General features: G+C 36.6%; 1 protein-coding gene across 1 annotated transcript; it reads left to right on the top strand.

Annotated features, from left to right (window-relative positions):
* S6kII (Ribosomal protein S6 kinase II) lies at window positions 1–27505 on the top strand. The gene is made up of 14 exons (XM_074099464.1): window positions 1–207; window positions 459–731; window positions 1930–2115; window positions 2344–2628; window positions 2908–3062; window positions 4845–4932; window positions 9006–9136; window positions 11362–11517; window positions 11875–12012; window positions 12595–12801; window positions 15042–15241; window positions 15415–15512; window positions 19891–20118; window positions 21964–27505. Exons 1-14 carry the CDS (start codon window positions 154–156, stop codon window positions 22072–22074), a joined length of 2310 nt encoding a protein of 769 aa, XP_073955565.1. The 5' UTR covers window positions 1–153; the 3' UTR covers window positions 22075–27505.

The following is a 27505-nucleotide window of genomic DNA, read 5'->3' as shown; positions in this document are numbered from 1 at the left end:
GGCAGTCCAACCAATGATAGTTGGATTGGATAGATCTGTCTTCGTCTTCGTGTGTGTTTATGAATTAAAAACATGGTGGTCTAATAGTTTTAATTCGATTTGCTAACACATTATTAGGTTTTCCTTTGAAGGTTTATTTGTTAAATAGGAATTATGCCTCTAGCTAATTCTACAGATCCCTGGCGAATGCAGAATGTCGGCGACAGCGTAAGTTTTCGCTAATTATCTTTAAAACACTGGTTTAACTAAATCTCAGTTTTCCTTCTATGATTACTCACTCATTTAAATCTACATATATTGTTTGCAATGACGTCTGACGTCATATAATTAGCCTGCGTTCCCCGCAGGATATCGAGCTTAATACGCCCACCCATTATTTATTATTGTTTGTATTGAATTAGCTATGCTGTACCTAGTTCGTGCCTAAGTGCTAATTATTAAAAAAAAAAACTTTGTAGCGTGGTATATCGCAGACCGCCAACAGTCTTCCAATGGTGGTTGAGAATTCCGCCGAGTCCCGTCAGGCTTCTACAGCCGAAAGCCTTGACTCCTCAGGAGAAATCAGCTGTGAAAGGGAGGTGGAACTCCAGGATGTCGTTAAAGAAGGCCATGAAAAGGCAGATCCGTCACAATTTGAATTGCTCAAAGTCCTCGGGGAAGGTTCTTTTGGAAAGGTTTTTCTAGTACGTAAAGTGACTGGTGCTGATGCTGGCACACTTTATGCAATGAAGGTATGCATGAGTGTAATCTACACCTTTGTCAAAAAGTTCTGTTTATGTCAACATTATTTTATGGCTGATTTGTTTGTACTACATCTTATTAAATGAGTTAACTAGCTTTTGCAATTTGTTTATCACCATCTCGCTGAAACTATGCAATTTATGCAGGGTCTCAAACTATCTTCATATCAAATTTCATCTAAATGTGTTCCAGCAGTAAATTACTCAAATAATTTATGATACCAATATCCAGTTGGTAGTATTTATATCAGAAATAGCTTATGTTGGTAAAAATACATCAATTGAAAAATTCCATTTTGGATCAGATAATTAACCATCCACTTGAGTTGATTCTGTGTTGATTGAAAATATAACTTTTTCTATTCAGACATTGTTTGTATGTTAACAGTCTATCAATATAATATGCTCCAACTTTTTGAACTTTACCACTATGTCCTGGGAAGTTCTGTTTTTCTTTTTATACTTTTTTTGTCCCTAGTAAGGGATAACAGGATCACCTCATCATCATCATCATCATACGACTGGAAGGCAAACAAGCAAGTGGGTCTCCTGATGGTAAGAGATCACCACCGCCCATAAACATCTGCAACACCAGGGGTATTGCAGACGCGTTGCCAACCTAGAGGCCTAAGATGGAATACCTCACATGCCAGTAATTTCACCGGCTGTCTTACTCTCCACGCCGAAACACAACAATGCAAGCACTGCTGCTTCACGTCAGTATTAGTGAGCAAGATGGTGGTAGCAATCCGGGCGGACCTTGCACAATATAATATAATAATAATATCAAGCTATGAAATTACAATTTAATTAATGTTTTACTTATACTATCTAATACTTTTATATCATTTCTCCGTTATTATTGTTGTGTTTGGTATGAGGCTTTGTACAGAGATTAGAAATATCCCATTCAACCTGTGTTATTCGTCTTTGTCCAAGACAGAGTAGAGACATGTTGCACAAATCAACGTAACCGTTATGTTTAACTTCTCATATGTGGGAACTAAAAAAAGTGCTGAATGCTAGTCTCATTTGTTTTAATAAGCACAAATTCTGCTTATTTTAAAAAAATACAAAAAGACAGCCTTCAATTTGACATGAATCTGTGTCTTAAGCATAAAAGGAGTTAAATGTAAATAAAAATAAGTATTGTGGTTTATGTTGTGTTTTAATTATTGTAATATTCTAGGTACTTAAAAAAGCAACTCTAAAAGTAAGAGACAGAGAACGTACTAAAATGGAGAGAAATATTTTGGTAGACATGGGCCATCCATTTATTGTAAAATTACACTATGCATTTCAAACTGCTGGTAAACTTTACTTAATATTAGATTTTTTACGTGGTGGTGACTTGTTCTCCAGACTTAGTAAAGAGGTAAGTTGTTCACATTATTAATAACTGTAATTAAATACATGGTTGTTAAATATTTTACAATTCTAAGTAATGATTAGTTGTAACATACTTAACATGTTTCGCTGTATGGAGTTGATTCCAATTCATTTATGCCACATATTATTATGTATTTACGATGCACCTTCAGTAGGTACTAAATTATGTTAACACAAGTATGTTTCTTTATGCTAATTACTGCAAATATTTCAGGTAATGTTCACAGAGGAGGATGTTAAATTTTACTTAGCTGAATTAGCATTAGCATTAGAACATGTGCACCAATTGGGCATTATATACAGGGATTTAAAGCCAGAGAATATTTTATTAGATGCAGATGGTCACATTGCACTTACTGACTTTGGCTTATCAAAACTTCCACCAAGTAGTGATAAGGCTTATAGCTTTTGTGGTACTGTGGAGTACATGGCACCAGAAGTTGTTAACCGGAGGGGACACACATTTGCCGCCGACTGGTGGTCTTTTGGAGTACTTATGGTAAGTTGTAACTTCAACATATTTCAATTTAAAACACAATTTTGTTTTTAGGTAAATGAAATCATTTTATTTAAATACACTGCAACTAGAACACATTGGAATGCAGTTGTTTTATTATTTTTACTTATATTATATAAAATAGTAAATTATGTAGTAAATATGCTAACTGGTAGAACTACACACCTTGCTCTTCTGATCTGTGGAATTGAAACTCCAAATAGAATTAGATTATAAGATAAGTTTTAAAAATAATTAATTCATATTTAATTTTATCCACAGTTTGAGATGCTTACTGGTAACTTACCATTCCATGGCTCTACCAGACATGAAACTATGACTCAAATTCTCAAAGCCAAGTTAGGGATGCCGTCTAATTTGAGTGAAGAAGCTCAATCCCTGCTTCGGGCACTCTTTAAAAGAACTCCACAAAACAGGTGAGTATTCTATTCATGTCAACGCAGTAGAATTAACAAACTATTGTGTACATCAAAATGCACTGTTTTCATGTATATGTATATGTGCCCTCCTAAGCCAAAAGGCGCCAGCTAAAAAAAACACTTGTGTTATTTATACTATGTGATGCAGAATGTCTTAAGCTACATAATAGTATTTAATAACTCAAGTGATTTTTTTGAGATAGCGCATTTTGGCTTAGGAGGGTAGAATTTTGTGTTTAAAAAACCTCCAGCCTCCCCAGGGATTTACTTTGTTGGTGTGTACTGATTAAGTAGTGAATATTATTTTGAGTTCTCTGGTATAATGTGGAATGGATGAAAATTATAGAAACGCTTGAAACTGTTTTTATCAATAGAAATAACCTTTCTAATTAACAGAAAAAAATATCAGATCTTTAATAAAATAAAAATAAAAAGCCTTTATTATTCCCTGTCTCCCTAGTGTTAGTATGATTAGTTTCATTTATTTTATTTATTTTCTTCTGAGACTTGGGCCCCTTTTTGAGTGAAGGCCCCCTCCATCTTCTTCCACAGCTCTCTGTCTTTGGCAGTACTTGTCCAGTTGGTTCCAGCGATTTTTGCAATGTCGTCAGTCCATCGCATCACTGGTCTTCCAACCTTCCTCTTGCCTGCTGGTCCTGGCCATCTTGTTGTTTGTATTGTCCACCTCTCGTCAGTGTATCTCGATATGTGTCTGGCCCACCGCCACTTTAGACTAAGGGCCTGTCTAAGCGCATCCATTGTCTTTGTCTTCTGCCTTATTTTGTCGCTTCTTATTTTATATATTTTTCTAATGTTTAAAATACTCCTTTCCATTGCTCTTTGTGTTGTTATAATTTTCTGTTTCATTTTATTTGTAAAACTCCATGTTTGACATCCATACAGCAGACAAGGCAAAAGGCAGCTATCAAGATCTTTAAGTAGCATCAAATAATTTAAAAAAATGAAAGAGTTTTCTTTACCGGCAAATTACGATAGTCCGGTCGGTTACGGGTTGTTCCGTAGTCCAGAATAAAAAACATTAAAGCATAATTTATGTGTCTTTGACTCGATCTTTTTGACACTCTTTACTTTACTTTACTTTTCATTTCTATGGGCGTGTACATGAAAAACAGGGTCGGTATTTCCATGTCGGTATTATTCGGCCCGGTAAAGAGTGTCATCTGTCAAAACGAAGGAGTCAAAGACATATAAATTTCATTTTTTTTAATTTTTTGTTCTGGGCTATGGAATAACCGGTAACCGACTGGACTATCGTTATTTGGCGGTAAAGAAAACTATTTAATTTTTTTTAATTAATTGATGCTACTTAAAAATCTGTTATTTTTTCTGTTAATTAGAAAGGTTATTCCTATTGATATAAAAAGTTTCAAGCGTTTCTAAATTTTTCATCCATTCCCCATTGTAAGGTGCAATACAAATATATACAGGTTTATTGAGCACTCCTTTGCAGGCAGATATCTGGGCAAAGCAGGAGAAATATTTAATGAACTTGGCCATTGAGTCTTCCAATGAGGCTGGCTTAGTTAAGAAGCGGCCACACCGCTGCTTAAAAATGGTGACAGTACGGAATCGCAGATAAAAACGATGCGCATACGATGCGTCACTGCGATTCAGTACGGACACCGTTTTTTAAGCAGCGGTGTGGCCGCTCCTTAACACAGGTGTACTTAAGCCTCGAAAAAAAGTCTAGGGGCGAGAACGAATGTGTGTGTGGATCAATCTAGGAAGTATAACATTTGTTTTGTTTTATTTCTTCAGGTTGGGTGCAGGTCCTAATGGTATAGAAGACGTAAAAAATCATGAATTCTTCGCCAGCATAGATTGGGATGCTCTATTGAAGAAAGAGGTATGTTTTATTATTACACAATTGTTACATTGCTCGTTCCCTGATCTCTCTGAAGATTTTGCAGTAAATGTTTAATATTTTATGTTAGCCAATGAGAAAACTAAACAAGTCTTGGAAATAATATCTTTGAAGCATGAGACGGATCTATGGGACTGAATTCCTGATTCCTATGTTGTTCATTCGAAAGTACTGACCGTTTGGTGATACCACCCTGTATTAAGGAGCGGTGTGGCTCCTTTAGAGCTAAAACGGTCAAGTTGTTTTTGAGTTTTAGTGTGACTAACAAACAGGAATTGATTTTTGTATCTCTTTCCAACTTAGTCGAGTATGAAAAGGACTACGATAATGGCCCTTCAGAAACTGACAATAATAAGGTTCAAATTTAATTATAGTTATCCCTCGCGATCGTATCAGTTCGGGCGGAAAGGGGTATATATTATACATAGACTAGCAGTTGCCCGCGACTCCGTCCGCGTAGAAGTATGAAAAATAGTTTGCGTCCTATTCTCAGACCTACCGAATATACACAAAAAAAACACAAAATTCGGTCAAGCCGTTTTGGAGGAGTTTGGTCATAAACATTGTGACACGAGAATTTCATATATTAGATAGAAAAACCTTTTCCTTTTGTGCGTACACTCGAACCAACTGAATCGTGACTGACTGTGGAACCTTTTCGCAGAAAAAGTCATAGTGACATCGCATTCCTTGACACTTACTGTGAGAACATTCCATGGTGGGTCAGGAATTAAATGTTTCGACTGTACCTACCGTCTTTAAAAATAAAAATATCTATACACCTTTATGCCACTAAACATGAGGTTGTTGTACACATATTTTGACGCTATGGCTGTATATATATTTTTGCATTCGACTGTACTCAACCCCGTATTTAGATTCCAAAAAAGTTACCAAAGATGGCCGAACGTCACTGTCACAAGTGTCTTTATCATTGTGACGTCCCAGATGTAACCAACCCATGCACATGCCCATGCACGTGCCCAAATGACAAGTTTCATAATGAACCATCGATTTATCTTCCTCAATGACGATCTTCCATATAAACTTTCATCCCCTATTTCACTTCCTCACAGGAAGAATTAAAAAAAACGTGCGAACAAATATCTATTTATCTCTTTTCACGTGCCGAAATGGCAACTTTAATAAAGATTCATCGATTTATATTCGATAATGACGACCTTGCATATAAACTTTCATCCCCTATTTCATCCCCTCACAGGTCGAATTTTCAAAAAAACCTCAAACAAATATAGAATTATTTCTTATTAAGTGCCAAAATGCCAAGTTTCATGGTTTTATCTTCAACAGCAACGAACTTCCACCATATAAATTTTCATCCCATATTTCAACCCCTTAAAACCTCTTTTTCGCAATAAAAGATAGCCTATGTTCTTTCCCAAGGTCTATTCTATCTCTGTACCAAATTTGATCAAAATCGGTTCAGCGGTTTAGGCGTGAAAGCGTAACCGACAGACAGACAGATTTATTTTTGCATTTATAATATTAGTATGGATTTAGAAAAGTTAAAACTTACCGATGCAAAACTTTTTCATTTTATTGGCAACACATGAGTAGTTTTTTGGAATCTATATACGGCGTTGAGTATAGGCATGGGCGCCCGCAGGATTATTTTCAGAAGGGTGCATTGCATCTTGCATCTGCTTAAAGGGAGGAACATTTATAGGTTTAATTATGTATCTTAATCTAGTTCTATGTATTTGCTTTTACGCCAGTGAGGTGCAACTCCCTTGTACCCCATCCCGGCGCCCATGTATGTTAGTTGTTTTAGAGATTATTCTGTATAATACAAATATGAACAAAGATTTTCTCGTCGGTTAAGAATTTGTCATCGCTATCCCAAATGTGTGAATCAAATTGAAGTTTCGGGTAAATTCGTTTTCCTCCTTCAAACCAATAGGAAAAATAATCGCCAATAAACCAATAGGAACGACCTAATTTACCGTAATGGGAATACGGCTAAGTAATATCTTATTATTAATTTAACTTTTGACGATAATTGAATGCGAATTAATTTCTAAACCAAAGAACTTTTCTTGTGTTGTATTATGAGGTCCACGTAAATCAAACAAGAGCTGAACATAAAATTATCCATACTTAATATTATAAATGCGAAAGTAACTCTGTCTGTCTGTCTGTCTGTCTGTCTGTCTGTTACGCTTTCACGCAAAAACCGCTGAACCGATTTGGATGAAATTTGGTACAGAGATAGAATAGACCATGGGAAAGAACATAGGCTATCTTTTATCGCGAAAAAAAGGCTTTAAGGGGTTGAAATAGGGGGTGAAAGTTTATATGGTGGAAATAAAACCATGAAAGTTGGCATTTAGGCACATAATAAGAAATAAGTCGGTATGTGTTTTAGCTTTTTAGAAAATTCGACCTGTGAGGGGATGAAATAGGGGATGAAAGCTCATATGGAAGGTCGTCATTATCGAAGATAAATCGATGTTTCTTTATGAAACTTGGTATTTGGGCACGTGATAAGAGATAAATAATTGTTCGAGCGTTTTTTTAAATTCTTCTTCTTCTTAAAACCGGTTAAAATCGACTCGAACTCGCGCGTCAAGGATTCCGTGCATAGGTATTTATGAATACCAAGTGTTAGCAGAGCCAAGCTCATAAGCAAAATGTACGCAATGTGGGGTCATTTTACATGGCTTATTAACATAGACAGTCAGACATGAAAAATTATGATTTTCAGATTTTTCTTACTTATTTTGCTATAAAGGGAATAAAATTTGCTATAAGAGCTTCCTTTATACAAAATTTCAAGTTTCTAGGACAGCCGAAAGTAGGTACCCTATAACTTTTTTTGAGATTAGGGTTTCAATTTCAACTCGATAAATACTCCGCACGTTTACGGGATAAAGGGTCTTGACAGACAGACGGACGGACGGACAGCAAAGTCATCCTATAAGAGTTCCATTTTTTTCTTTTTGAGGTACGGAACCCTAAAAAACATTTGTTCCGGCTCTTTTCAAATTTCGACATTTTCATACCTACTTGAAAATATGGGGATGAAAGTTCGTAAGGAATTCCAAACAAATTTACTATAATATAGAAATATGTGTAGCAATGCTTAGTAAGAATGCCGTCTTAATTATAATCCTACCCTCCTAACTTACAATACAGGACGTAAGATGTCAAGAGCTCACTATGAAGAATTAGTCCTTTTGTGTTGGCAGGGTAGAATACTTATGTTTTACCAAAGAATGGAAGAACAAAAATAATAAGTTTAGATATAAAGCAATGTAATAAAATAGGTTATTTTCAGTAAACCGTAGAAGTTTCTATGTGCTATTATTGGCAGAATAGGTACCCTAAATAAATTAAATACTTTCCAAAGTTACTATTCCACGCGGACGAAGTCGCGGGCAAAAGCTAGTAGATCTATAAATACATAAACGGGCATAATATTTTTTATAGGTTTTTAATATTTTCTGGTATTCGATTAGAGGTAGTTAAAGTTCAAGAACTTATTTAAACCCTAAAGCGGTCGGTTGTTTTATTTTATGCGATAAACGCTGCGTTATACGCAATGCGCTTGACGCACATCAATTTGCATCAGATAACCTAATTAATTACCAAACATTGTGTACTGTCTTTTGGTGGAGAGTATGCGGTAAAGTCCTGACGTTTACGGCATGTCACTGCGATTCCGCACTGTTTGCGTATTTTAAGCAGCGGTGTGAAGAGCATGCAATAAAAACAGTGCGCATACGATGCGTCACTGCGATTCCGTACCGTCACCGTTTTTTAAGCAGCGGTGTGGCCGCTTCTTCGGTGAGCGCTGCGGCAAGCGCATGCATTATCTGATACAAAATTGATGTACGTCTAACGCATTGCGTTTAACGCAGCGTTTATAGCAAAACAAAAGGGGTTTTATAAATTTAACTGTGTGTCGTTTTAAATTAAACAGTCTGGGGTTTTTAAACGTTTCTAAGATGAAGTTAAGACTTTATTGACCAGCAGAAAAACAAGAAAAAGTCAGATAAAACTTTTAAGTTTTAAAATTCCGTTTCTGTTGATAGGTGATACCGCCGTTCCGACCTGCTGTGTCGCGGGCCGACGACGCATTTTACTTCGACTCTGAGTTCACTTGCCGCACGCCAAGAGATTCCCCTGGAGTTCCCGCGTCGGCTAACGCTCACGAGTTATTCAGGTAAATTATGTAGATAATGGAAACTTAATAATACTTGCACATTTTTCGAGGCATCTGGTGGTCGCCTTATACAAAATAATTATTTTTATTTGATACAGGCGGTAAACCACTTCATCTTTTTTTATCTACCGAGTAAAAAATAGACAGACGGACTGAGCAACATGCAAGATACGGAAACTTGATTTTATATGGTTTTATTTTAGCTATTTTTGTAGTGGTAGGATAACCTGAACATTTCGGTGGTTGTCATTTCAAAAGTGGTAATTTATTATTGTGGTCCTAAACCTCCGAAGAGCACCAGAATAACCACCTTAACCTCTTCCCCTCCTCTTCACAGCCACAGAACAAACGGAGTGACCACTGACTCCAAACGGTGTAAACGAACTTTAAAAAAATACTACCTGGCCTGTGATAACCAGGTTTGATCTTATGTACCTATAAGTAGCTTAAGTTTGTACGCGGATTGAAACGCGATGACTCGCCAGCTATTACATAAACCCCTAAGGGGTTTTCAATAGTGGCTCGTAATTTTCTACTCACTTGTACCACTTGTTTATATAAATAAATTAAAAAAAAAAAAAACCTGTACGCCACAGAAAAACCAGCGACAAATCAACTTGGTTCTTAATTCCATTGCAGAAGGTTTAATTTCGAGTTGAATGTTGATCATGTATAGATGACCGTGACGTGTGAGACATTCCATTGGCTGTCAGGACTAGATGACGGGCGGTGAAAAGGTTAAAGATTTGATATATGGGATAGTTAGATTGAACTATGATAGGTTTTCCATTGCGTTCTTCGAAATTAAACTCCCTTTCTCTAAACGGAAGTTAAACGTATGTTAAAAAGCCTGGCTGTGGCCTGTTTAATAAATAATGATGAATAATATGAGATGTGTATTAAAGCTTTAAAGTAAATATTTGTATTACCTATCTATTCTTAGATCTTATACATAAAGTATAATGCATTCCTTCCATTACGAGATTCACGGTTGTTTAAAATGAAGTGAGAAAAACACTATCTACTATCTGTAGGTACAATCTTATCATACTTACGTCAGTTTGTTAAACGATAACTATCATTAATATTATGGTGCGGTTGTTGACATTTTGCAAGGCTTTCTTGAAGGCCTTGATAACGTACTTAATAGGTTCCTATATTCTCTGTACAAGCTGTATGACCTCATTGACGAATTATTGTACATTGTAATGATTGTATTACGATCAAATAGTAATAGTAGACAGACACTTTGATTAACACGGAGATACGCTCATACATATGCCAAACATTTACTGCTTACTCACTATGATAAGATAAACTAGCAGACCGCCCCGGTTTCGCACGGGTATAGTTATTACGAAAATGAGGGTTTACTAATGTTTCGGCGAAAATTATTTAGCAAATTATTAGCTCACAAACTATTTAAGTATCCCATATTTTTATTTAGGCGAAATGTTATTTTTCAACTCAACATTTCGCACTTATATCATTTCCCAACTAATGATTTGATAAATTATTATTATGCAAATTAATTACCTGGGATTTTTTAAAGATGACACTTATGTTTTGGTCAAATGTATTGATTGGTATACCTTAACTTAGCAACATATTGAAAGAATGGCATCCAACTTACTTTCCTAGAGTCAGTAATCCTGGCTGCTATAATAAAAACCTAACATCGAAGGCTAAGGCGTTACCCTTCTGAACCTAAACTATCCAAGTCGCTTCTGCTCCGAACCGTCTTGCTCGCTCGCTTCGCTCGCTCACACCAATGAAAGAAGTAAAACTTTGCAATATAAAAATTGGCCAAATGTTATTTGACAATTTGTTATTTGCCTAAGTCGATCATTAGCTACATAATTATTTGCCACATAAAAGTGCGATGAAGTAAAAATTTTCATTTCTTTATAAAAAATGTTGCGAAATAAGAACAATGCGAAGTAAAGTTATGCCAACGATTGGTTTGCCAAATAAAACTTCGACGAAAGGTTGGTTGCTAAATGAAATTGGGCGAAACATATTTCGCCGAAAAGGTAGTACACCAAAATGAGACTCAATCTATCCTGACTAAATTTAACTGAGTGACTGAGTTTCTGTAAGATTTATAAATCGGATTTTCTTGACTATTGCTTAAAACTTTTTAAACATTTTCTTTTATACAAATCTTGTTCTAACAATTACAAACACATAAGATATGGTTTTGACGTTACTTTTTTTAATTTCAGAGGTTTTAGTTTCGTCGCGCCGTGCCTGCTCGACGATGACAATAACAAGACCGTTACAAACCAAACTCAAAATAATGATGTGCAGAACAACAAGAATTCTACTGAAGAGTTCTTGTCTGGTTTCGTTAATAGGAATAATTTCTTTGACGAATACAGGTCAGTATTTAATTTTTGCGATATTGCAATATATGTATACAATTTTCGTTACTTTGGCCGTATCGATATCTTTTTAGTTGACTGTACCAATTATGATCAGTTGTTCTAAGTTGTAAGCTATAAATATCGAAGGGTCTGCTTAGAAGATGAGCGTTCTAACTAACCAATTCCAAACCCATTCCAAGCTAATGGGTAAATGATCTCTGAGTTAATTGATTTATTTATTTATTCCTAATAATTTCATAGTATAACAGTTAAAAACTAAAGCACTATGAATTGCAAAGCAACAAACATGCAAAGCAACAAACATTTGATTACCTGTTATCCTGTTATTGTATTTCATAAAAATATTTTCAGATTAATGGGTGAACTAGGCACTGGATCGTTTTCAGTGGTCCGTCTTTGCGAACACAAGGCGTCGAAAGTGCAATATGCTGTCAAGATCATGGACAAGATGCAATATGATCCACGAGAAGAAATTGAAATTTTATTACGGTATGTAACTTAAACATTGAATACCCGCAAGAAATCCTGCCTTAGTTCAATAGGTATCCCTTGGCTTTTAAGTATTAAGTCGCCTTCAACAACATTCTCTTCAAATGCGTCCCACTGCTGGGCCTGTACCTCCTCTCAGAGTGAGAGTGCCTGGGCTGTAGTTCCCACACGGACACAGTGCGGATTTTGAACTTCATATGCGCTATTGAATTCATTTGCGAATTTGTGCAGATTTCCACTACGATTTCCCTCACCATAAAGCTCGTGATACAAAATAAATGTTATTTCGCACATGAATTCCGAAAAACACAAGCCCGGGTTGGAATCTGCAGTTCTCTACTTGAGAGGCTATAGCTCAACCTGACACGGCCTTTTCGAAATGGTATGTTGATAATGATGATGATGGAATGGATCAATTTTTATCGTCTGTGCTGGCTGAACCTTTGTGATCTTTGGTTTGGCTCTTTCTGCCACTTAAGAATACAGGCAAATTAGGTAGACGAGTAATCTCAAAGGGAGCTCTGAGAAAAATAAGGTGGAGAACCTATGCATTACACAGTCTAATGGCGGTATTATTTACAGGTACAGTCAGCATCCGCACATAATAACCCTGCGCGGAGTGTACGAGGAAGGCGGGCGTATTCTAGCGGTGACAGAGCTTTGCCGCGGCGGCGAGTTGCTCGAGCACATTACACAGCGGCGTTGCCTGCCCGAGCACGAAGCCGCGCCCATACTACGCAACGTGTTGCAAGCCGTTAATTATTTGCACAGGCACACTGTTGTGCACAGGTCTGACATCTACATTATTATTTATTATTAAGATTCGTCGCCGCTGCATCTCCCAAACACCAACAGCGCGCGAGAAAGGGAAACCATGTGTGGACGTCACTAAAATAATCAGAGATCATCGCGTCCTGCGCTGCGGCTTGCTGTAGCAATACGCTGAGTATGGCCCTTTTTACTTCTTTCGGCACAATGTTTATTTTATTTTCTCTCTTGGTGCCTAATATGTAAGATTGTAAAGATTGACTGTTTTTAGCTGTATTTTTTTTTATTTATTTTTGTTGTGCCGAATTCAGGTAAATAAATTTATTCATATTAAATGATATTGTAACGGATAACTCACGCCTTGAACCGAGTTTAGCTCGACATGTTTCGGGCTATTTCGTAGCCCTTCTTCTCAGGAGCACGCGACTCGGTGGCTGCCGCAACACGCACACTACGCACCACCGCTCAAGAGAAGGTTTAAGACGTGAGTTATCTGCTTCAATATCATTTAATATGAGTGAGTCTCACGGTAGTTTCATCATCATCATCATCATCCCAGTATATATCACTGCTGGGCAAATTGAATTGCTTCGCAGGTTTATGTTTTCCTTCACCGTGTTTCATGTTCAAAATAAATTTATTCTTTCTTTATATTTTTTTTCTTTCTGTCCTGGATTGTCTTTACGTTGACAAAATTTATTTTAAAATTACGATTCGTGTATAAGTATTAAGCAGTAAAAGTAAGTTTCGAAGTTGTCTGTTTGCGATGTCGTATATACTTGACAACTACATCGATCATTCTGCTGTTGACTGTACTGGAACCATGCACATCCATTTTTATTAATTTCTTCATTTTTCCATATTCTTTCAAGGTCATATATTATATCTACATGACCAAGACATGTAACTAACTGACCATAAAGGTGATTTTCGTCTCACTAACTAACCATAAAGGTAGTTTTCATATACGAAATTATATTATAGCCTTCGCAAGTTTTAAAGCTGTAAGTTCTTATTTTATTCTTCCGAAAATTTGGCTTACTGGTAGAAACTAGCCATCGAACATAGGGTTCTTCCATGACAGTTATCGTAGGTACTTAATAATAATTCGTATATGAGAACTATCCAAGTCCGATCTTAGGCTTCAATATATTATCCTATATTACAAGAAGAAAATGATATTTTAAGTTGTTATAATATAAAATACTTTATATTGTTGTAAATAAATTTCAGGAGGGCATTTCATTTGCCAATAAAGGTTAGGTTTTTTTTTATTCAACTGGATGGCAAACGAGCAAGTGGGTCTCCTGATGGTAAGAGATCACCACCGCCCAAAAACATCTGCAACAACAAGCTGCAGGTTAATATAGAACTACAATTAATTTAATTGCAAGGAATGTTTAGTAAAACTTTATTCTGCTTTTTATTATTCTTATGCAAAGTAATTTTATGAGATATGTCTTTCTGCCTAGCAACTATTCGAACATATAAATATTATTCTCATCAATATTATGTGTGATGTTAATATTCTGCTTTACAAAATTATGAGAAATGATAGTATGAGAAAAAATATACGCGAAAAGTAATTCGGTGATATGATGATTCTGCTCAAGGTTATGGAAACGAAATCATGAGATTCGATTTTATGCAACATATTAGTAAACCATAAATTTGACTCTTATGGCTGTACAGATATTTACGCCCTCGACTGTACTAGATCTCGGATTACGTTAGCAGCACACATAAATAAGCTTAGGTAATGAGCTCATTTAATGTTGGCAATTTTGTCGATCTTGCAATACTGGCACCTGAGGTATTCCATCTTAGGCCTCTAGGTTGGCAACGCATCTGCAATACGCCTGGCGTTGCAGATGTTTATGGGCGGTGGTGATCTCTTACCATCAGGAGAAGTGGCGTAGCTTCCAAGGGGCTAGGCGGGGCAGTGCCCCGGGGCCCTCAAGCTCAGGGGGCCCTCGAAATTCTGCTTTATAGCTGATGATAAAGTTGCTTAGCATTTTTAAAGTATTTGTATATATAATGATTTTACTTCAAAAAACCTTACCAGTTTTGATAGCAGTGGGCCCCATTTTTTTATTTGCCCCAGGGCCCTAGGTTACCTAGCTACGCCAGTGCAGGAGATCCGCTTGCTCGTTTGTCATCCAGTCGAATAAAAAAAAAATACAATACAAATTTTACAACACTACCGATATTTTTAACTATAATATTAAAATCTTGAATTTTCTGCGTTTCTTTCCTTTCAGAGATATAAAGCCATCAAATATTCTCTTCGCTACAGCTGAAAGAAAACCAGAAGACATTCGGCTCGTTGATTTCGGTCTAGCGAAACAACTGCGAGCGGAAAACGGACTGTTGATGACACCCTGTTATACCGCTAACTTTGTCGCGCCTGAAGTGTTGAAACGGGCGGGATACGACGCTGCTTGCGATATTTGGAGTCTAGGTAAATTAATCAATGAACCTTTGTTGCCTTAAATATAATAATTAAAACATAATGGTGTGCGTTCTTCATTTTATATCTATTACACTAGGCAACAATTAAAAACATAATTTCAATAACTTATTTGACCATACTTAAGTAGAATGAGGTGATACTAACGTGATATTTTATGACAGGTGTGCTAGCATACATCATGCTGTCCGGCAGAACGCCTTTCGCTTCGACAGGAGATGACAGCCCTGAAGCTATTTTGACAAGAATAGAGTCTGGCAAGGTGAGTTCTCGCTCAATTTGTCACCATTACCCAACTAATTTAAAAACCGGATTAATTTTAAATAGGGCATTTTCAGAAAAAAGTGTACCCTGTTTTTAACCTAACAAATTTTGGGTTATTTCTATTCAAAATCACGAGCACTATCGATTTAAGCAATAAAAAAGTGTCCCACTTTGCCACTTTTAACTGTCAGTTTTGTGACGCAGTTAACCATACATGTTATACCATATATGTGTATGAAATCTATATTAATAATTTCGTCAAGGGGTACGGTAGACTCGAACGAAATGCACATCAAATTGAAGAGCGTAAAAAATTAGTCAATCCGAGTCGACAACTTGTAGGCGGAAAATTCGGATTATCGAGTATTTTCAATATAAACTTGAATAAATTACTAGGTATATGGCATTGCGAAGTAAACATGTCAAAGTGGCGTTAGTGTCACGTCATCACGTGTCACAGGTTCGTATTTCGTTCTCCATTGTGACCTCTTAAGGGCCTCCACATACGGTACGATTCGTCGATTTTCATCAGATCGATCGTACAGACGAATCGTACCGTATATGGGGCCCTTTAGGTCTAATTTCTTTGATTATGAGACAGAGACGTCATAGTTATTTGGGCAAATAAGATTTAGGAGAAATATCTACCAGTGAAATACCGATTCGTAGGTTAGCTGTGAAAGTACGTTTGTGATATATTAAGACTGGGAGTATACGTCAGATTTTTCGATAGGTACGACAGTCTTTACACTGGCAAAAAAATTTTTTCAAACATATTACTATGAGTCTACATTTTACCCGAGCGAAGCCGGGTTTTCATCTAGTAAATAAATAAATGTTGTTTGGACCGTCACAAAACTGACTACTAAATTTTGTATGGAAAATTTAAGGACAATTAAGGCAAAATGGGTAAGTACATTTTTTTCTGAAAAACCCCCTATTTATGCATGGAATGAACATTTTCTCTTAAACAACTTAACATGATACCAAAGTGGAAATGAAGCAAATATGGCAAAAATCATCAAGATTTACATTTCATCTTGACAAACAAGGAAGTTACGAGCGAATGAACTTTGCATCTTTGCGTCTTCCTAGAGAAATTAAACTTTCTATGGTTGTTGTGTCTGTGGTTGCAGCATCCATCACGCACAACTCAAGCCGCGCCTGTCATCGGTGTGATGTTGTACAGTCACCACACGCGATTGTTGAACCACTTGCCACTATGCATAATTTAGCGGTGTAATGCAAATCGGGCATACTCGTGTGGCATCGTCGTGAACGACTGATAATGAATGATGACATGTCTATGTTCGTGTAAAAGGATGAGAAAAATATGTGTTTCTATCTTTGTCATTCGGTATTTCCATCAAATCGGCTGTCAAAAATAATCTGACAGAACATCGGTAATTTATTAAAATTAGACTCCTAAACAACGTTCGGACATAGTCGTGGATTACGAGTTTTCCCGATGTCGTATGACCAATCATGATTTTTCCGCTGCTATAGTTACGTTATAACAATTGTCGTTAGGTTACTGTTTCTTGACCTCTAATTGGTTAGCTTTGGGTGTAATTACTCTATTGTCAGGTTGGCAGGCTTGGTCTTCCGGTTAGCCAACAGTTAAATTGCATGAAAATATAATCTAATCAAGTAAATATAATCAAGTAAATAAAAAACTTGAAATTATAAAGATATAAATATAAGATAAGGAGAAATGCGACTATTACTATATTATGAGTTCAAGGTTTACTTACAAGGAAAAGTTAATTAAATATTCATACTTCCGTACTGAAAATCTAACTTTGAAAAAAAAATATAATTGACAATAGGATTGTCAATGTAAATTACATGTAAATTGCCAATTTGAACAAGCCTTCCGCGATGCCACCTTCGATTAGCAACGAAACCAGACATCAAATTGTAATTTTGCACCAGCAAGGCTTAAGCATACGTGCAATAGCAAGAACTTTAAATGTGCAGCGAAATACTGTCAGTTTGTGGCTGAATAGGTATGCTGAAGAAGGAGCTATAAATGATCACCGTGAAGGCAACCGTGGTATTTCGATACTCTCGGCTGAGCAACGCGATGAGATGCGACAGAACTACGAAAATAATGGCTTTATATCCACCAATTATTTCGCAGACCGTTTCAATTTGCACCCCAATACCATCCGGAAATATCTACATTCGATGAATTTGCACCATAGACGTCCCGCATATAAGATTGCTTTGACAGAAGCTCACAAAGCCGCACGATTAAATTTTGCTCGTCAATACCGAAATTTTGATTGGAGTAATACAATATTTTGTGATGAAAAATCGTTTAAATCTAGTGACCACGGCCGTTTGCATCTCTGGCGGTATGACAATACACGTTATATGGAAGATCATGTGATACCAAACCGGGAGTCAGGTCGTATCAGTGCAAATTTATGGGGCTGGATGAGCTCTGCTGGTGTAGGCGAGCTGGTCCCATTACCTCCCAGAACTAATGCTCAATTTTACGTCAGTGTATTAGAAGAAAGCATGCTGCCCACGGTAAGGACAGTTTATACAGAGGAAGAAGTACCAAATTTTAACTTCGTACACGACAACTGCACGATACATAAAGCCAGAATTGTGAATGAGTGGTTCCATCAACATCGAAACGAAATTACGGTTATACCTTGGCCTGCTAAATCCGCGGATCTTAACCCCATAGAGAACCTGTGGGGTTTAATGGTTCAGAGATGGGAAAACCGGAATGAGCGAACGAGAGAGGCCGTTGAAAGTCATTGTCAAGAAGTATGGGAAGACTTGCGAGGAAGTGGTCATTGTACTCAGTTGGTCGAGTCTATGCCTTCGCGTCTCCAATCTGTAATAGACAACCATGGGGCATATACCAGCTATTAGCTTTACCCACACGAGTTAAGTTTTCTTAAATAATGTGTATTTTTTTGCACTGTTATATTTAAAAATAAAATAAATAAACAGTCATGATATATTTTTGTTTTTATGAACATGCTTAATAGTCGATTAATCAATTCAAGTAGACCTTGAAAATAAATCAATATAGGTAGAGGTTTTGGCTCTTAATCTCTTGTCATTCCCGACTTCATCCGAATGCTGAGTAACCAAGCCGATGGTAACAAAGATTGTAATATAACTAATGCAATATGGCGGAAAATCGGCGATTCGATGACCATAGACATAAATAGAGTTCGGATTAAATCGTGGGTTCCGAGTTCTTACGAAGTCGAAATGACCAATCATAATTTATCCGTACGCTAGCGTTACTATCGCTACGCTAAATCAATTGGGATGTTGACACCACCAATCAACTGACGTACTTTTTATGAGCTGTGCCAAAACACAATTCTCCCATAGAGTTTTAATGGCAAATTTGTTCGCCAACTCAATCGACTAACTATTTATTTGTTTTAAAGCAACAAAAAATCTAATTTTACAGTAAATCGAAAATTAATCTGGTTTTCAGGGCTAAAATAAAGCGTTTTTTTACTGGAGTCGTGCCTACGAATTATTTTTGAATGGCGTCAACAACCCTATTGTCGCTAGGTTACCGTAGCTAGACCTGCAATTGGTTGACTTTGGGTGTACTCTGCTGTCAGGTTGCTAGTTCCGGTTCCGGCTCTCCAAAAGCCAATAGCCAATTACCTATCAAGTGATTCAGTGATTCTAACTGACAAATGACACTTCACGCTTGTCAAACACAATGACAAAGATACAAATATATTTTTTTCCTTCTATTATTCGAAGTCGTGTGACTTATCATGCCATGTCTGAATATACGAGTATAACCGACTAAACCCGATTAGCATTACACGGCAAAATTACGAACAGTGGCAAGTGGCTCAACAATCGCGTGTGGTGACTGTACATATACAGCCACGTAAATAGGCCCGCCGCACTGCCACCCTGGACCCTGCCCGCTGCGGTCCTGTTGTTTTGCGCTTTAGACCGGCTAGCCGGTACGACTGAATAGTTATTTTCGTCACACTTGCTCGTATGCAGTGTTGTAACATGCAGGCTGACTTGGTTGCAATCCCCTAAATAAAACCCAAGGGCCTTATTTTGGGTAAAACGCCTAAGGGCGTAACGAGTTGTTGCGTGTACTGCTGCTGGGCGCGTAGCTGCTAGCTCTACCGCTGCTCGCGGGCTGCGCCAGCGGTATCGACATTTTTTGTAAAAATAATCTTTTTGTCAATATACAATTCTACTCGCAAATGTGATGAATAACATTGTATGTCGCACGGGCGGTACTGGAATTACGAACATCGTCTCATTAGAGCCCTCAGCCTTCGACTTCGGGCTTGTAATAGGCTCTCGTTCGTAATTCCTTATTTGCCGCCGTTAAGACACTATGTAATATTAACCAGGTGGACCTGTCGTCTGGCGTGTGGGCGAGCGTGTCGAGCGAAGCCCGCGCGTGCGTGCGGCGCATGCTGCAGCTGGAGCCGGCGCTGCGGCCGCGCGCCGCCGACCTGCTGCGCGAGCCGTGGCTGAGCGCCGCGCGCGCGCCCGCCGTGCCGCCCGCCGCCGTCGCGCCGCCGCACGACGCGCCGCCCGCGCACGAGCTGCGCCGCGCCGTCGACCTCACCTTCCAGGTCAGTGCCAGCTGTAGCGGGCCGCACTGCAGCCGGCCCTAAAACCAAAGGCCCGCTGTCGCGTTTAGTAAACAATGAATTATTTGAGGACTCGATTTATTCAGTTGCTTAAAAAATAGGCTCTTCTAAAGTACGCGGCGTAAGATTTCAGGGCGAAGGTTCGTGTACAAGTGGTTGGTTCAGGAATTACAGGCAGGCACTTCCCTTGGCCCGTGTATTGAGGTGGTGCAGGTGGAGTAGCGGCTGGACGGAAGCCTCTTGAGCAGCCGGTGCGCTGGCCAGGTGGTTCTGGAGGTGCAGATGTTGAGTCGCTTGGAATATCCATCAGCTTCAGCAAGGGCTCCGTGAAGATAGTCCTTGCCAACCGCAGCAGCCCATTCCCAGCTCTGGGCATAGGGAAAGCCTGGTTCTTGTTGCGGCGGCAATTTAGATTATAGTGAACAGCGACAGAGTCCGTTACAAAAATATTAAAATTGAAACCGTTAAATTGTTTAACGGACTATAGAAATTACACAGAGATAGAAGTTTGAGATTAAATATCAGGGCTCACCTCGAGTTCGGCGATGTGAAGATGTTAAATTAAATAAATTGTTAAGAATTCATAATGATAGACTACTATTGTATTTTTCACCTATGACGAGTTCTGTGACACTTGAAAATTTTCTTAATTACGCATACTATGTTCGCAAAATATATTTTTTAAATAATTTCTAGTTTGAAGCAAAATAATAAAAAAAAACTAATTTATTGAATCAGGCGTTACTTTGCGGAGGTCCATATCAATGAACTAAAAGAATTTCCTTGCTTACCCGCGACCTTACGATAGCTAAGTTTATGCAAAATATGCGTGTTCATGCAGTTCCTCCACCTCCACACTGTAAGAACACACACAAATCACACAAACCCATCTATCACCACCACCACACTACACTGACGCGTTTCGAACTCAACCAGAGCTCATCTTCAGAGTGACACAACCGTACACCATGCTACCAGTTGTTAGACCCCAAAAAAAACTGTACTTTAAAAAAAATATATAGCATTATCAGTGTCCATTAAATAGACTCCATCGAATACGATAGAAAAATATTATTTTTTTGAAATGACGCAATGTGTGAAACGGAACAGACTAGTGACGTGACACAACATTATTGGCGACTGCCGCGGATCAATATTCAATCACAATGAACACTAAGATATGTTATTTTTTTAAACAAAACTTGCAAGTTTTTGTAAACGCAGCTATTTGGAACACGGCCGCAGCCATCTTGTGGTGCCTCTTGCGGCCAGTCAAGTGCTTGTCACTGTCAGTACGAGTGCGTCTGCCTTGTATAAGAGTTGATCGTTTGACGTTTCCGTTGCATTTTCTTTGCATTGTTTTTTTTTTATTCGACTGGATGGCAAACGAGCAAGTGGGTCTCCGGATGGTAAGAGATCACCACCGCCCATAGACACCTGCAACACCAGGGTGATTGCAGATGCGTTGCCAACCTAGAGGCCTTTGATGGGATACCTCAAGTGCCAGTAATTTCACCGGCTGTAACCGGCATTGTATTTTGTTATTGTTCATTTCTGTTATTATTGTTGTTGAATTTTGTTATTGTTTCTCGTTAAGTTTGTTGTTATTTTTTGGCAAAATGCCGAAACGGTCTAAAAAGACTGTTTTGAACTCCCAGTCGGGAGTTTGTAATTCGTTTGAGGGATTATTTCGAGCGAACACGAGAAAACGGTGGCCCGGTGAGCAAAAATCTGGAAAAATAAATAACGTAACGTACCATATAAAAGGAAAGTTTTGTTAGTTATTTTGAAATGATAATTTGTTTATCTATTATCTTTCATCCTTAGGCCATGACGTCCGCGCCGATGACTCCGCAAGTGTTGGGCCCCGTGTCGCAGTCGACGCTCGCGCAGCGGCGCAACAAGCCGCAGCGCCGCTTTCCGCCTACTCAGCTTTAATCCCCAATCCAGGTATACGAACACAATACCGTTTTCTAAATTAAATGTTACGAAATACTAGTAAAAATCTTTTGAGCTAACGTTTATTAAAAGACAAAGGAATGTTGCGTAGACATGTGGGTTTCTGTGGCAGACTAGTTGGCGCTAGTGTCGTGAGGTCAACCGAAACTTTGACGTTTGTGTCGCGTTTGTTATTGGTTAAACATTAAATAGCTAAACGAGCCAATCACAAGCAAGACTGTAACGTTAAACAGACCTCGCGATACTAGCGCCATCTAAAGATATTTCATCACCCGTCAAGAAACCCGAATACGTAGTTAGTTACTCTTTTTTCGCCCTACAGTTAAAAAGCAGGACCGTTAATGGACGAGTGAGCAGCAAAAAAGTTCATTATGTCGGAAACAGTTGCATCCATAGATTTAGAATAAAGTACTAGATCGACAATGCTCTTGCATTGAGAAAGAGGCGATTTTTTTACTCGATGTGGACTTAGTGACACTCCTAGGTGAAAATAATAAACCGATTTTTTTAGATACGCGTTAACTGACAAACTTTTTGGCCCCATCTTACGTACCTACGTACCCTAAGCCGATATAATAAAACGATACTTAGTATATACTAAATCTATGGTTGCGTCCACTAAGTCGTAAGTGTTGCGTTATGATGTGAATGTTAACGAAATAAGGATAGCTAATTATGAAAAACAAAGAATTCGAAAGTATTTTAACATTGTTGGAATTGTTACAAATTGAAGTAAATATGCATCATATATCATAATATGATGAAATGAGATGAAACAGCCGAAGTGCGTAACTGGGTTATTCCATCATCATCAAACAAATAAAATGCAAACAGTAATAGCACAAAACAGATAGGTAGGTACAGAAATCAATCTATATACAAAGTGCGCTCGAGCAATGCACACATAGACACTGCTCACGGACACGATATCTCGGACCGGTTGGGACCAGTGCGAGCGTGAGTGCCATCCGCTTGAGACACGCGTCTGTGAACTTTTTTGTGCAATAATGGTGAATGGGATTTTATTACACGTTATAATATAATAATCGTGCATTTTGCCAATGTCGAAATTTTCGCAAGATATTTTCTGTGACAAATTTGTAATATAACAATGACATTAACATTAAAATATTTTAGTTATTATTAATTTATATTTTCATTCTTCCCGTTTCATTCTCAACAATAAATCCAACAACTAGATACGAGTGCCACTACTACGATAGTTTTTTGTGCATAAGCGATAATTTTTGCTGACAAGCCTAGAGCGCCGCCGAGCGTAGGTGGCCGTTTTAAAAAAAAGTGTAACCATTTTAATTTTAGAAAAAGTATGGTTTTTCCTACTCAGAAACAAGAGCACAATCGATTCCGATCGTTAAAAAAATGTCCCCATTTTTTTATATAAAAATTTATGAGTCAGTTTTGTCACGCCCATACTGTGTGTATGAAAAAAAAAACGTCAAAATGTGATTTTTTTTTGGGACATTTAACACACATGAGATATACTTCTGTACCTATCTGTTTTGTGATAATGGCCATGCACGTCATATTGAATAAATATTGCACTGTTCATCTCAACTCACAAGTCTAAATCAACACAAATTTATGAATGGATCAAATAAAATTCGCTAACGTAATATTGTAATTATGACATGTAAGAAGTAGATTTGATTTAAAGCATTACAACATTCCTGTTCGCGTTTACTGTTTGCTGTGTCAATAGTTTTCTTCGTGTATGTAAAAGTTGTCTTCCTACAATTTTTTTTGAGATAATAACATTGTTTCATAATTATGCTTGAAGTTATCTTGCCCACCTGTTTGAATAACAATCTTAGTCGCTCTGTGCCATTAAATCTTAAACTAAAGGAAAAATTATATTATCACTATCAATGTATCTTTATGACATTTAATCTGCGAAATATTTTCCTATTAAATTATGTCACGAACAATGTACCCAAAGTACAATATTTATTACTGAAATAGAATTATTTTTGTAAAGTATTACTCTTCTTGATATGTCTGTATTAGTTTTAGTCTGTCCCTTAGTTTGGTTTACCTTTACTCTAATGAGATGTTGTTTATATTTTTGTAAGATTTTAAGTATTCAGTAGCTTTAAGATGTTTATATGGTAAGAATAAGTATATCGAAATACTTAAAAAGGCTTTTATTAGCATATGATAAAATTAGATTAGAATTCATGTGAACAACACGATTTATGTGTCAATCTAATTCATTCATCATATCTTCTCTGCATGATTAATCAATAGGCATCGGAGTTTTCATCGCACGGTAAGACGTTAGCGAGCCATGGAGTGGACATTAGCAATAATATTCAACTTGTATTTATACTCATACTCATTCACTTATTTAATTCTAAAATGCCTTTAAAGCGATCATGTTTAAAATCGTGAGCAATATGTGATTCAAATTATAAATAAAATTATATTTCTATTTATAAATTACAAACTCAACTTCAACACACAGCCGGTGAAATTACTGGCACTTGAGGTATTCCATCTTAGGCCTCTAGGTTGGCAACGCATCTGATATACCCCTGGTGTTGCAGTTGTTTATGGGCGGTGGTGATCTCTTACCATCAGGAGACCCACTTGCCCGTTTGCCAACCAGTCGAATAAAAAAAACTATTTTAACATACAAACAACATAAACAAACAATAACATACAAACTGATACACAAATAACATCACTGAGACAGACATAATGTTATGTACTTTACTGGCCAATTACGATTACGTAGTATGTGTCATTTGTCATTTACTGACAATTCCAGACATATCAGTTATTTATTTCTGTAAGTGGTAAATACATTGCGTAATAAGTTATGTCTGACTGACCGCATCACTTTCCATACAACTTTGTATGGGATAAGTGATGCAGTATTTTTGCTCGTGGGTATATACTCGTCAACATTATTGTCCTTGATATAAAATTAAAAACACTACTTAAATAAATTAATGAGTATGAGTATGAATAAGAGTTCAATTTTATTGCCCTTGTCGACTCCATGGCTCGCTAACGTCTTACCGTGCGATGAAAACTCCGATGCCTAATTAATCAATTTACTTCATATCACAAGGCCTAACTTGCTCACAAATGCATAATAACTGCAGTTATTTATCTTTTTGTCAAATTTTGTATTTGTCCCTAATCTTATGTGTAATAGAAGTTTAAATGAGCTGCAATTATTAAGCTGCACTTTAAACTGTACGGATGTATTTTTATGTAAGTATATCTGGTCATAAGTGATTTGAATATCATAGTTTCTTTTCTGGCATGAATGAATACCTGGTTCCATTTCTTTGTTAAGTCTTGTCATACATTCTTACGCAATAGAATTATAAAAAATTAAAACAGTCATTATTTTAAGATTTTATTTTCTGCATAATAAAATAACTGTAAGAAATATTTAGTAATATTGGTGATGGCTAAGTTTTAATTGTCATTATATTAAACTTGCAATATTTTGTGCTAAGTAAAGTTCTATTCATGTTCTATGGTCAATTCGATTCGCGTAAATATATTGGATCTTTTACCAAAGAAATATAATAGTCAAGCCGGTCTTTATTTTCTCTTTTTTCTTAATTTTTAAAGTATGAAGGGTTGTAATAAGGCCCAACGTGAAAGAAAAAAGCTAGGTGTATAAATATGTATTACATATACATTTTAATAACTTTTTAGTCATTTTTAAATACAATTGTAGAATTATGATTTCATTGTATTTTACAATTTAAAAAAAAATGCATTGTGAATTGATTTGAGTAACATTACGATTACGAGTATATATTTTAAAATTGAAAAGACTCAGGCCTGAAATGTCTGTTTTCCTAAAATGTACAATTCTCAAAACGTCTGCGTTTTCACAATGTTAGCACTTCTATTTTGTCAGCTTTCTCAAAATGTCTGCTATTTAAAATGTGTACAATCACAGCAAGTCGTCTATTCATAATGTTTACATTCCTATAAATAAATATCTATACCTTATATAAAATTACTGCTTTAGAACAAAATATTTTTCGTTCTCAACCGGTTTCGTACCTGAACGAAGGGATTTTCGTAGTTTAGTTTTTTACTAAAATCAATGCTAATAAATGCGAAAGTAACTCAGTCTGTCTGTCTGTTACTTTTTCACGGCTAAACCGCTGAACCTATTTAGATGAAATAATTTGAAGACCATGATTGGATACATTTTGGGAATAAGACTTTTCTGGAATGCCAACGTTATAAGAAGGCGGATATTTTGACGTTGCAGACACTTTGAGAATAAACACTTTCTGAAAAGCGAACATTATACAAAAACTGTCATTCTTGGAGACAGGCAATTTTAAATAGCTGACATTATGCAAAAGACGTGTTGACATTCTGAAAAGCAGACTATTTTAAATTCCTACATGTGCTGAGTATAATTTTATCAACTAAAGGAATTGATTCAGATATGAAATTAAATATAGTCAGTATCTTAAATATAAGAAGCAAAGCACAATAGTCGCTTACTACGTAATTGGCATCACGTAATTCTTAATTATAAGTCATGTAGAAGTCTAACATATCTCGGAGCACATTTTCTCTTTCAGTAATAATAAGGTCCAGAGATAAAAATATTACTAAAAATATATTTTTCTTATGCATACAAGGCTCTCCTCTCCGGTTCGAACTCTTACATTCCATTTGAGAAATTTTTGATTATGTTCTCAGAATCATTTTAACAGTGTAAATTATTAAGAATAAGATTGAATAAAACCGAATAAGTAGTAAAGTGATAATAATAATATATTAGAAAACTAATAATATTGTATTGTACAATATTAAGATTCAATAAAATTGTTCATCTACCTTAAATAACCGCACAGTCTTGTTGAGTAATTCTAAATAAATATTTTCTTACTGGAAACTGTTCACTGTTCCTAGAGAAAATGTAATTGTTTTTGTTATCTTACTACTTTCTACTTGTAAACATTAAAATGTACATTAACTTTGCTAATTGCAGTAGAGACTAGAGTGCACGATTCAGGACAATTATGTATCTCCAAATTGAAATCAATATTTTTATTTCGCAAAAATCGCAAAAAGAAGCTGTTAAAATACAAACTGCTGTTACATAACATACATAATTATAATCATGACATAAATTAGTTCTATTGTGCACTGTGCACTAAAAAGATGTTTTATTGCGCAGAGCAATCAAAGGCCAATTAAATATAGACAAAAATAAAATTCATCTTAACTGTGTTATATTTCGTTGATGCTGTAAAAAGTTAACACCAAGTCATTGCTGGATCTTGTTGGTTACAATACCACAATCATCTATTTTTTTATCGAAAGATTAACAGTAAATTGTTATAAGACAAACTCATATTCAATTAGAGATGTAATATATTATTGTTGATATTGCTTA

This window comes from Choristoneura fumiferana, chromosome 16 (genome assembly GCF_025370935.1).
Source record: "Choristoneura fumiferana chromosome 16, NRCan_CFum_1, whole genome shotgun sequence".
NCBI lineage: Eukaryota > Metazoa > Arthropoda > Insecta > Lepidoptera > Tortricidae > Choristoneura > Choristoneura fumiferana.
This window is presented reverse-complemented; position numbering and strand designations above follow the sequence as displayed.

Bases quoted from the DNA above. Each gene is read 5' to 3' on its own strand.
- S6kII (XM_074099464.1), top strand. From the start codon at position 154: ATGCCTCTAGCTAATTCTACAGATCCCTGGCGAATGCAGAATGTCGGC. The intron at 15,242-15,414 runs GTAAATTAATCA...ATTTTATGACAG, and splicing joins TTGCGATATTTGGAGTCTAG to GTGTGCTAGCATACATCATG. The intron at 15,513-19,890 runs GTGAGTTCTCGC...AATATTAACCAG, and splicing joins CAAGAATAGAGTCTGGCAAG to GTGGACCTGTCGTCTGGCGT.